General features: G+C 42.8%; 2 protein-coding genes across 2 annotated transcripts; one reads left to right on the top strand and one right to left on the bottom strand.

Annotated features, from left to right (window-relative positions):
- The first annotated feature begins 3079 nt into the window (after positions 1–3079).
- LOC116014752 lies at positions 3080–5414 on the top strand. The gene is made up of 5 exons (XM_031254700.1): positions 3080–3188; positions 3403–3798; positions 3936–4442; positions 4615–5039; positions 5123–5414. Exons 3-5 carry the CDS (start codon positions 4113–4115, stop codon positions 5211–5213), a joined length of 846 nt encoding a protein of 281 aa, XP_031110560.1. The 5' UTR covers positions 3080–3188; positions 3403–3798; positions 3936–4112; the 3' UTR covers positions 5214–5414.
- Positions 5415–7135: 1721 nt separating this feature from the next.
- On the bottom strand, positions 7136–8275 carry LOC116015969 (protein FAR-RED ELONGATED HYPOCOTYL 3-like). The gene has a single exon (XM_031256136.1). It carries the CDS (start codon positions 8273–8275, stop codon positions 7136–7138), a length of 1140 nt encoding a protein of 379 aa, XP_031111996.1.
- Positions 8276–12419: the final 4144 nt, after the last annotated feature.

Genomic DNA, 12419 nt, shown 5'->3' with positions numbered 1-12419 from the left:
ATATATATATATATATATATATATATATATATATATATATATATATATATATATATATATATATATATATATATATATTTTATATATATATAGACTAATGATCAAATGAGTCCTGTTTGTTATATGAGTCCATGTGCACAATTGGTAGCCTTTTAAATAGTGTGATCAGTGATGTAGATTAAAAGTGATTTATTTATTTTAAAAAACTTAAAATACCATGTGCACAATTGGTAGCCTTTTAATTACAGTTTCTGATTGATGGGCTGTGTTTTATTTGTTATGTGGCCGCATGGCTGAGTCTCTAGTCCTTCTGTGCACTTGGGGCAGATTTAATGTGCACGCGGGTCACATAAACTGTGCACCGGGGGTAGATACACTGTGCACCAGGGGAATTTACTATTTCGCCGAGGGGCAAATGTATTGATTAAATTTGCACACGGGTCACATAAACTGTGCACCGGGGTAGATAACCTGTGCACCGGGGGAATTTACTATTTCGTTGAGGGGCGAATGCATTCCCCATGATTAAATTGATGTCTTTGTTTGGTACTGTGCATTCAAGGAGGAATGTGTGTGCAAGGAACTCAGAAATTACAGTTTTAGATTCAAGGTCTACATGTATAAGGTCTGTGCACTTGGGGCAGATTTAATGTGCACACGGGTCACATAAACTGTGCACCGAGGGTACATACACTGTGCACCGGGGGAGTTTACTATTTTGCCGAGGGGCAAATGTATTGATTAAATTTACATACGGGTCACATAAACAGTGCACCGGGATAGATAACTTGTGCATCGGGGGAATTTACTATTTCGTTGAGGGCCTAATGCATTCCTCATGAATAAATTGTTGTCTTCGTTTGGTACTGTGCACACAGGGTGGTTTCCGTGTGCAACCAAGAACTAATCACAGTATTAGATTATGACTGAAGTGTTGGAAGTCTGTTTTTTACCATTTAGATTAGGGCCAAATATGATATATTAACTTATGATTCTCTTAGGATAAATTTCTCATAATTATTTCTTCACTTCGTACTTTTTGGCCTCCTCATTGCTTGCCAAACATTATAAAGTCCACTTGAATGATTCTATTAGTCTCTTTGTTTGGCACTGTGCATTCAAGGAGGAATGTGTGTGCAAGGAACTCAGAAATTCCAGTTTTAGATTCAAGGTCTACATGTATAAGGTCTGTGCACTTGGGGCATATTTAATGTGCACACGGGTCACATACACTGTGCACCGGGGGTACGTACACTGTGCATCGGGGGAGTTTACTATTTTGCCGAGGGGCAAATGTATTGATTAAATTTGCGTACGGGTCACATAAACGGTGCACCGGGGTAGATAACATGTGCACCGGGGGAATTTACTATTTCGTTGAGGGGCTAATGCATTCCTCATTATTAAATTGCTGTCTTCGTTTGGTACTATGCACACAAGGTGGTTTCCATGTGCAACCAAGAACTAATTACAGTATTAGATTATGACTGATGATTCAATAACTGTCTTGGTTTGGTACTGTGCACACACGGTGGTTTTTGTGTGCAACCAATAACTAATTACAGTATTAGATTAAAGGTTTGTGCGTATAAGGTTAAAGCAATTAATCTTTGACTCTCTACACCTACCGATGCTTGTCTACTGCGTTTTATTTGTTTAATTTAAATTGATATGCCGCCTCATTCATCGCCAAACATGGTAAGGTCCACTCCTAATGACTCTAGTACTCTCTTAGTTTCCCACTGTGCACTCATAGTGGTTCCTGTGTGCAAGCAAATAGTATATTCGAGTTTAAGATTGTTAGGTTGTATTATATTTGTTATGAGGCCGCATTGCATGTGTGCTTAGACTTCCTGTGCACTCATGGCAGATAAACTATGCACCGGGAGAAGATAAACTGTCAAACGCAATGTTCTATATGTTTTATAATATTCACTTGAACAAAATGACCCCTAATGACCACATGTTTGCAAAATATGAAGTTTTGAGTTTCAATCCTTCAAATGTAGGAATTCTCTTGTTCTTTTCGATGAGGGGCAAATGCATTCCTGATGATCCAATTACTCTCTTTGTGTGGTAATGTGCATTCATGGTGGTTTGTGTGTGCAACCAATGAGTAATTACAGTTTTTGATTCTTGGTCTGTACATTGGTCGTAGGTTTAACCCTTATACTCCCATGTGTTCAGGATCAAAAGCGTGGAAGACCTTACCCGCTAGTTCTGCCCCGGTAGCCACTCTCCCCATGGGCTCTTCTTCTGGTAATGCACAGGACTCGGAACAGGCGGTCACCTTTCCTAGCATGCATACTCGTGCAATGGGTAAGGTACTCGTGGACGCCAATAAGTTGTTAACAGCCGGCCAGCGACGCACGGTCATAGCCATGGGGTTTGGAGCGATGCTCAATTTCCAGATCACAGACACCCCATTGCGCCTTGGCTATTGGCTACTCTCAAATTTGGACCTCCAATCAATGTCATTGAAGTTGACGAATGGGCAAGCAATTGAGGTGGATGAGGAAGCTATAGAGGCAGTTTTGGGGTTGCCACGGGGGCCTAAAGTTATCACAGATCGCGCGAAACACGAGAAGAGTGTCATCTTAAATAGTTGGCGTGAATCATTCGAAAAAGCGGACTACTCAATCACTCCTTCAGAGGTCGCCTTAAAGCTACAAAAATATCCGGATGGTGGGGATTGCTTTATACGGAACTACGCCATACTTGTGGTTAGTACTGTTGTGCGAATTATGCAGAACGGTTATGTGTACCAACATGTGCTTCCTAACCTTGACGATACACTACAAATCGGGAATCTAAATTGGTGTCGCTATGTCATCCATTCCCTAATCTCAACTCAACGGGCGTGGAAGGCTGGGGAAACCCAGAGGTTCACTGGCCCCTTGGTGTTTTTAATGGTACGTACCCACGATGCTATATCGAAAACATTTTCGCCACTGAGTGGGTTTTAATCATGTCACATACGCGTGTTTGCTACTAATCACATTGTGATTTATTCCATGTAGGTACTCTATGTAGATCGTGTTCGGGCTGGTGTATGCACTGTCCCACGCACCCTGCCGTCTTTCGTGGGGTGGGAATCCGAATTACTGAAACAGAGGGAACAAATGGAGATCACGTCGGGAGGGTTTGGTCGTGGACCGATTGTGGAGCTGATGCGTCCGATGAAAAAGGTAACATCATTATCAGGTTTATATTGGTGGTTGAGTATGGGGTGCATAGTCGTTGTTTGTCTGGTCGTGTATGTTGATTGAATTACTTATGCATTTTTTCCCCACCCTCCTTTCTCGTAGTCTGTGCACATATATATCACCGGCCACTTTTGACGTTTCTCAAACTATGTACAAGGAAATTTACTACTAACCAAATTCTCGCGCCTTGTCTCAGGATATTAGGATACGAGTGACCGACAAAGCACGTACAGTTGCAGCAGGTATCCAAGAACTTGTACAGTTACTACGTGAAGCTGAAATGACGACGGACAAATCTGATGATAACACCAAGCTCTGGGACACTGCTAGATCCCTAATTGGGATACACCCTACCCCAGGCGTGCATGCCCATGTGCCACCACCATCTCTCTGCACCAACGGGGCCCAACCCGATGACGACTTCTACTCCAACCCAGACTTCTTGAATGCGGTGGAGGAGATAGAGCGTGCGGTTCACGAGCGGAATGCCCTCTCGAATGGGACGTCATTTACCTTGGGGGGCGATCACGGTGCGGGTTCTTCACATGTGCACTAGACAACCCACATTGCTCCTTGTGTTGAGCGTGCCGCGGTAAGTATGGTACTTTAACACTGTATGCTATACCATTCGTGGTTCTAGTATGTGTCTTCATTACAATATGCATTGCTCATGGCCTACCAACCTAGTTAATCACTAACACTAATCCTTTGCCCATGCTTATTGTACAGGTAATTAGAACACGGTCGGCAACCAAAGACTTCAGCGCTAACCCATCTGCACAGCCAAGTTCGAGTGCTCTACATAGCCGGACACACCACCCTGTTCGTGATGATTGTGTTATAACCGCGCCCTAGGTATTCAACACTGTATGGATCATTACTCTGCAAACACTTGTTGTATTCAAGATGCTCTTAATGATTGTTCTGCAGGTTCTTTCCTCGGTGATAGAAGTACCCACGTCTACTACTACACACCTCACGGGTAGTGCCCCGCTGAAAGCGCTCAAAACACCTCAGGAAGCTAATCATCCCCCAACTCCAGTTGTCACCAAGCTTACACACCATATTGCCACGGTCGAAGAGATGGAGAATGCAGTTCACGACCGGGATGACATCTTTGATGTGCCATCATTTAGCTTAGGGCTAACACAGGGTGCTGGCAACTCACCCGTGCGCCAGAGGACACCCTTTGGTACTTCTGAACAGCGTCCCTCAATAAGCAATGCAACGACTACGGTAGGGTGTTTTGGTCATTTGGGGTACCATGTGATAAACAGAAGTGTATTCATTAAAAAAACAGTAAAACATGTTTTCGTAATGCCTAGTATTCATTACAATATGTATTCATAACGCATGTTTATCCTTGATCCACACTTTCGCTAATCTATAGCTCATGCTTATTACACAGGTAATTACAACACGGTCGGCGGCCAAACACAACACCGTCAAACCATCTGCACAAACAAGCCCTGGTGGTACACCTTCCCTGTCACACCTCTCTGTTCCTGACGAGGGGGTAACCACCACCCCACAGGTATTCAAAACTGTATGGATGGATACGCTGGGAACACCCAGTGTATTGAAGTTGCTACTAACACTCGTTTTGCAGGTCGTGGTCCCGGTCCCAAGACCACTAACGTCAACTACCAGTTATTGCACGGGTCGTGCACCGCTAAAACTACTAAAACCATTGCGAGAGGGAAAGCATCCTCCGACTCCAGTGGTCACGAAGCTTTTACACCATGTCGGCCAGGTGGGGGGCTGCCCTACGTGGACTGTACCCAATCAGACTTATGTGTACCGCTGGGTTGTCGACAACGTCAAGGACAACAGGTAAACAATTTGCATAAACTTCCCTATTTATACGCGTTGGGCTTGAAACGCATTTCACATTAGCCAACTACTCTATGATGCAGGGATGATGAGTTATTCCGCTATAAGGACTACAAGGCAACATGGGGGGCGTTGCTACTTTGCAGGAGGGGTCCAAGGTTGCGTATAGAGTAGTGGACGCTTGGGCGTGCGTGCTAAACTACCGAGAGCTTACCAAAGGCGCTGGTGCCCCTAACAGATTTTTTGCGTCCACCAAAATAGCGGTATGTTCTTCTTGACTATATATCTCAACTACGAAACGTAACTATGCCATTGCCTAACATTGTTTGTGCACGACCAACGCAGCTGCAATCGGCAGTCAACCACACAGCTCTCCGGTCTCTCTGCCTGGGGTGGTTCACCTAAAACCTTGAAGCGGACTTCAACAACTCACCCCATGAGACTTGGCGTGGGATTCACATGGTAAGTGCCTCTACACATCTACTACATCGTTGTTAACACCCTCTTGTCTGGAACAGTCCCTCGAATGATAATTGTTTCTTGATGTCGCAGTATATTTTCCCAATTCTGCAATTGGGGCATTTCTACATGATTAGTGTGGACACGGTTGCCAAAAAAGTAGACATTATTTATAGCTCATCGGCTGCTAAAAAGAAAGGCGAGATGTATGGCCAAACTCCTGCCCAATTGGTAAGTAAAACATGCACACTTCACCCTCATTACATCGTGTACCCACGTTTCCTTTCTTCATTAGACACGCTAACATGGATCGGGGTGCGCACATTTGGCAGGTAGATCTACTTTCTAACTTCTTGGATGATAAACTCCTGATCGAATTAGGAGCAAAGATCAGGGATGTCAAACTGAAAAGGATGCAAATGCCGTGGCGCGTTGCTAAAAACGAAGTTGACTCAGTCGTATATACTATGCGCCACATGGAGTCGTACTGTGGGCAATGGGTCACAAACTGGAATGTAGGATTGCAGCGAGGGGACTACAGGCAACTACGTGTTCTGCGCGAGTACATTATGACGGAAATTCTGATGAGTGACATCAACATTCACCAGAATAGCAACATCAAGCATGCGCTCAACTTTGCAAATTGGCTCGCAAGGAACACACAAATAACGTTTAATTAAAGTGCGTTGTGTGTTGCTAAGACAGTTATGTCAGTTTAGTATTGTAATAATCCACGAGCGTAGCACCCCGAACAAACATGATACTCGTAGTTTTTGATGTGGTATTCTCTAGGCGTGCAGGCAAATGTGGGATACTTAGTGTTGTCGAGTTTTAGTATGTTGCTTTTATTTAATAAGTATGCGCGTGGCAGGAAAACTAGTTGAACCCCTAGCTGGGGGGATCAGAAATCGCGAGTCTGTTCATAGCTTTGCAACTGTGGGAAATTCGTACGCGTATACTAGAGGTAACTGCCTAACGTAGGCACAAACACATATTCCATAACCCCTGTGCGCCTACATAAACATACTAATAGTACCACAACTGTGCAGCTATGCCCCACTCCCTACTCCCCACTAACAGCGGGTTCGAGGCCAATTGTTTTCGCTATGCGTAGTTGTCAAACAAAGGAATTTAATCACAATAGATAATACCACAGAGAATGAGACAAACAGATTACTAATCAACTGTAACATTAAATCCGTAGATAAACTACCCACCACCCGAATGGAGATATTGTGCACGCCACCGCTCCCATATGGAATTGCACTCCAATGCCCAAACTCACTACCTAGTCCGGCGCAAAGTGATGTAGCACAACTAAAACAAATGAATACGCTCACACAGAAAGCTGTGTATGAGTACCAAATTCAAGGCGAATACCAATAATGTATTATTAAATACTGTAGAATTAAAACTGTATCATAACCACTACTAATCTATTATTTATGATAGCAGAGAAAGGAAAACCCACATAACTACTTGCAGTACTAACACCAACCCTCCAACTCGGGGTTTTTCTCCCGTAGCTCACAGTTGCGACTGTCATGCCCGTTTGCCAATCCGTAGGTGGCGCATGTCCGTTCTCCTTTTTTCTTCAAAGCCACTGCAATTTTACGAGCTCCTTTTAAACGCTTCCGTCAACCCTTGTTACGGGCTACCACTGGGGAATGGATGACTACGGGTTCTGCCACCCCACTACCACAAAAGTTCTCAATAACTGAACGCTTTCCACGACGCACGGGGGCACTATTAACTTCCACACTCAAAGTCTCTTTTAATGACTGTACTGCATTACCAACAATTACCATCCGGTCCCGGTCCTCACCTGCTAGGGCTAGACAGGCGTGGAAATCCACCCACAATTTGTGATACGGGGCCATATGGCTATTGACGCCATTGTTACCCTGATTAACATCTCCGCGTATCGGATGCACACAAGCAGCGCCTGTCCAACGTCCAAGCACGTACGTTGAGGGGATTACTTCCATGCCAGCATCTTTCAAAGCAACAAAACCGTGTCTGCACAGAAGCCCTACCTTTTCAAACATTTTACACGTGCACTTGATAGTAGTCTCGGCACTATTGTACTCCACCTGGGACTCATTACCGCAAACGTCCTGTATAACATACTGGCAAACTACCACAGAACGGTCGACGCTCATCACACGACAAGAAAAACAAGCGCGACTAATCTCATTTTGAATCTCATAAAACACTTGTATCGTATATATGGCAACGACGTGTCGCTCTATTGGCAAGGGTGTTATCATCTGAGGCAGGTTGCCTTCACATGTCGTGTTTAGCTTCGCTTGCTCATAACGTTGCGCGTCCATTGCACCGTCATAATGGCATAAAAACTCAACCAAACTAGAGTGCTGGTTGGTGCAACTCCCAAAAACACTGTTGATGGCTTCAGACCGAGAAGTGGTGCGCAACAAACCTCCCATACATACATCCCAGAAAAAAGCAGGGATCCACATTGAGCGCAATTCAAACAGTTGGTTAAACCAAACATGGTTTAGAAGCCCGAATCGTTCCATAACAGCATGCCACCGAAGCTCAAACTGCTCACTTGTTATGCGTTCATCCCATACAACCGCATTCAAACTACGCAGGAACTCATGATCCTTGGTGAGTACTGGCCCAACTTTCTCAACGACCTTTGTCATTATATGCCACATGCAAAATCTGTGTTGTGTATGCTCCATAACTTGTGGCATAGCTTTTCTCATAGCAAGCTCCTGGTCTGTAACTGTGCATGTAGGCTCACGCCCCATGGCACGCTTGAAAGTCTCTAACAACTAAACATAGGACGCCTCATCTTCGTTAGCAAGCAACCCAGCACCGAACACCACACATCTCTTATGGTTGTAAATTCCAGTAAACGGGATAAACACCAATTTATACCTGCACACATACAGTAACAGTGTTAAACAATAAAACACAGCGCTCCTGGGTATGAATAGTACCGTACACAGTTTCAAATTAAATCTAGGAAGTTAAACAATAAAAGCGCACTAATGCTATTAACGTTTACTAAAAATTACTCACTTATTAGTGTTATAGGTGGCATCAAACGACATAACATCCCCAAAAAGAGCGTAACTCTCGCGTGCAAAGCGATCTGTCCAAAATAACCTACAAAGTTTCTCTCCCGCATCTACGGTGTTGTCGTAGAAAAACTCTCGACATCGTTCCTGTCTCCCACGAAATTTAGCAATAACCATTTGTGCATCCGCCCCCTTAATTAATGCAAGCAAATCTCGTTTCATGTTCCGAAAATCATTACGCGTTGCCCCAATATTCCTGAAATCACCAACGAACTCTCTGTACAAGTTGAATGATTTAGAAGGCCCAATGTTCGCTTTAGCACAACTAGCAACAAAGTTCTAGTGGGTAGCATCCATGTTACGGTTCCCTCGCATAAAAGGTCGTGACGCGTCGCTGTACAGAGGGTGTGTGTGGCTGATTTCTAATATGTGCACAATGAACCCTCCTGCATTCCCCCGTTTAAGCACTACCCGAGCTGGGCAACCAACCCGATTTGAAGTCCTACGACGTGATCCACTAGTTGTTACACCATTACCCCCCTCCGATTCAACACACTGGGCACGAAGGATTTGTTAAACCCCTGTCTTGAACACACCAGGTGAACATCAAACCCTACCGCTCTAGCATACTCAAAGTAAAACAGCTCACCCTGTTCCACTGTACCAAACGCCTGGCCGAGGTATGGTGATATTGAGGCGTCACAGTTCGGAGCCCAGAACTTGGTGTTATTGGAGCTGTAGGTGACAGTGCATTCAGTTTGGGTGGACAAAGCATCCATGCTACCTGCAACATCATATAAAACACATTATGACACCAACCAACATAACACTAAGGAACCGACTCCAACGGACCCGTACAGATAAAACAAATTAGTAACACACATGACCGCACACTGGCATTACACAGTCTCGAAGGTCCTTCATAACACAATTTACCACCATTACAAAAATGGAAATGACACCTAACTAAAAAAAAAACAAAAAAAGAAAAAACAAATTACAAACCACCCCCATCGGCTTAGGGGGATTCAACAATAATCATATCCCCTTACTGTCTATGGGGTGGTAGGAAAAGCATACAGTTAACAAATTAAATAAATATACCAGTACAGTCATATTGAGAAACACACTATATATGTGTCGCACCATAGAAGATCATTCACTTGTAAAAAGTTTCGCTAACGCAAGAATTACGAGTCATATGTATATATAGATGCACAGGACAATAAAAAAGGATGGTGTGGAAAAATGCACCAGTAATTCAATCAATGCTTACCATTTTGTTCATTAGTCTTTTTGTAACGCACAAAATTCCGTATCTATTGCAATGACTATTAACCCACAATAGCGTGGGTGGTATTAAAGCCTATTTGCATAGAGCGCTATGTGTCTGTGCACAGTTCTGTTATACATATGCGTATTTATAAAAACTCATGATGGTAGTGATACTCCTAACACCAAATTGTGATTGCATTATCCATATGTACTGCGAAGAAAAAAAAAACCCATCTTTGCCGCATTTACGCCCACACACCACCCTCACATACTATGACTTTGTTCGAGGCTATATGAGACTATTATTCGGGCTTCCTAAATTGACTTCCAAGAAGTTTGAAATTACTCCAAGTTCATTGCATGCATATTTACTGGTAAAACATAGTGCTAAAAAGCCAATGACTAACACACACAAACTGTATGGCGAGAACCCTTGGACCTATATAGTGGGGGTAGGCGGGTCGCAACGTGTAGCACAAAAGAATCACTCACGTTGCACAATAGGCTAATACAGACCCCTAGCACAGTAAAAAACACCACCTTGCACACAGGCGTATAACTCCACCAACAGAGTAGATCAGTGGCGGTGAATCTGGGCGTAAAAACGCTAGCACAGCAAACCAGTGTACATAGCACAGTTCCCATGACTACAAAGCACACCCCACTGATACAACCGCTAAAACACTTATACGCCACTACGATGTAATACTGAGGGGACTTAACCACGATTAATGAACGACTAAACCCACTATTTACCACACAAAGAATTTATTAATATGTAGTCAGTAGGATGCAAATTCACCAAACATTAATGCTATAGTATTAAATAAAATAAACACATCGCCATGACATAGGTGTTAAGCCTATCAACGACTACTGCTACAGAACACATACTATAACTACATCCATATATTTGTTTCCCACTGGATAGTAGAGTTCATCTATGCAATTTAAAATAAAGAAACACCCAACTCCGCCGCCATTGAACTAGCATTCATATGAAATTTAGCATACAAATAGTCTGATATTAACAAAAAGGAATACACCACCCATATATTTGTTTCATACTGCTTAGTTGAATTCATCTATGCAATTTAAAATAAACAACCACCTAAACCCACCCCCATTAAAATAACATTCATTCCAAATTTAGCATAGAAATAGCCTGAGATTAACAAAAGAAAAGACACCACCAACATATTTGTTCCCCACTGGGTAGTTGACTTCATCTATGCAATTTGAAGTAAACAAACACCCAATTTGAAATACAAATGTTCTGAGATTAACAAAATGAAATACACGACCCATATATTTGTTTCCCACCGGATGGTTTAGTTCATTTATGATATTTAAAATAAACAACCACCCAACCCCACCACCATTAAAGTAGCATTCATTCAAAATTTAGCATAAAAATAGTTTGAGATTAACAGAAGGGGATACAGTGGCAAGTTTTTTTATCCACACACTAACCCAAATTCTTTTGTTCATTTGGAAGCTGTTTGCTCATTTTAATACATTATTATGTAGGGATTCACTAACAATTGGAAATGTATCAAAATTGGTTCGAATTATTCTTAAACTGTTTCCATCATTCATCACCTTTATTGTGATATCATCACTACGGTTATCTATCACTACTATTACCAATTAAAATCCAAAAAAAACCTTCTTGAACAACACCCTCTTCCCCCTGGCTAAAAAGAAAAGTCATTACCATTTTTGTCACTAATCCTACTGCCAACACCTCCATGTTGCTACTAGTAAGGCCACATCCTGCACGTTTATTGCTAACTGTTGCTCATTACGGCCTATGGAACTCCAAAGTGTGAATAATAAGGTGTAGTAGTTGATTAGTAATGGGGGAAGTGGTGGAACCATAGGCTTAGAGACCGTACAACCTCTTGAACTTCAGAACGCTCAATCCCCACAATAGTACCACCCCCTTGGACTCTACAGAATTCATTCTAATATAGTCACCCACACTACAGTGCCCCCTACTCAAATGGAAATGTGCGACAACGGCAAACCCAACCATGGCGACATAGATAGCTCTACCATTCCGCACAGTACACCGGGCACTCGCACAAACCATGGCTCCACAGAAAATTAGAGTCATAACTACCCACAACCAACCATTCACACGCGAAAAACTATTCAACACCACACACCATAAATCCATATGGGACCCAATCACAGAGAACTGCAAGGTAGACAACATAGACATCACGAGAAGTGAACAACGACCCTAACACTAATTGCTGGAATAAATTACCTGTCGCCAGAGAAGCAACCAATGGTAGACGCGGTTCACTGTGTAACGTCTCAACACCGGCCATCGACAACGGGGGTGGAAGGTCTGTTACTGGAGACTATTAACGTGCAGTTTTCGGTGAGTAATTGATTTACGGTTTAATAACCTAAATTAAAATTATATTTACAGAAATATGATTTCTAACTTAGTATCACAGTTTCATCCCTACCCTTTGCCCTTAATCGGTAAATAAAACATAATATTAACACAATTAAATCTTAGCCACAAAAAAAAAAAAAAAATCAATGGAGCACAAATGACCACAAGGACTCATGGGGGGTT

This window comes from Ipomoea triloba, chromosome 4 (assembly GCF_003576645.1).
Source record: "Ipomoea triloba cultivar NCNSP0323 chromosome 4, ASM357664v1".
NCBI classification, from domain to species: Eukaryota; Viridiplantae; Streptophyta; class Magnoliopsida; order Solanales; family Convolvulaceae; genus Ipomoea; species Ipomoea triloba.
This window is presented reverse-complemented; position numbering and strand designations above follow the sequence as displayed.

What these genes read in the sequence shown, in the direction of transcription:
- LOC116015969 (XM_031256136.1), bottom strand. Translation starts at nt 8,275, where the DNA reads ATGGGGCGTGAGCCTACATGCACAGTTACAGACCAGGAGCTTGCTATG.
- LOC116014752 (XM_031254700.1), top strand. Translation starts at nt 4,113, where the DNA reads ATGCTCTTAATGATTGTTCTGCAGGTTCTTTCCTCGGTGATAGAAGTA. An exon ending in TAAGCAATGCAACGACTACG is followed by an intron (nt 4,443 to 4,614) that starts GTAGGGTGTTTT and finishes CTTATTACACAG; the next exon opens with GTAATTACAACACGGTCGGC. An exon ending in GACAACGTCAAGGACAACAG is followed by an intron (nt 5,040 to 5,122) that starts GTAAACAATTTG and finishes TCTATGATGCAG; the next exon opens with GGATGATGAGTTATTCCGCT.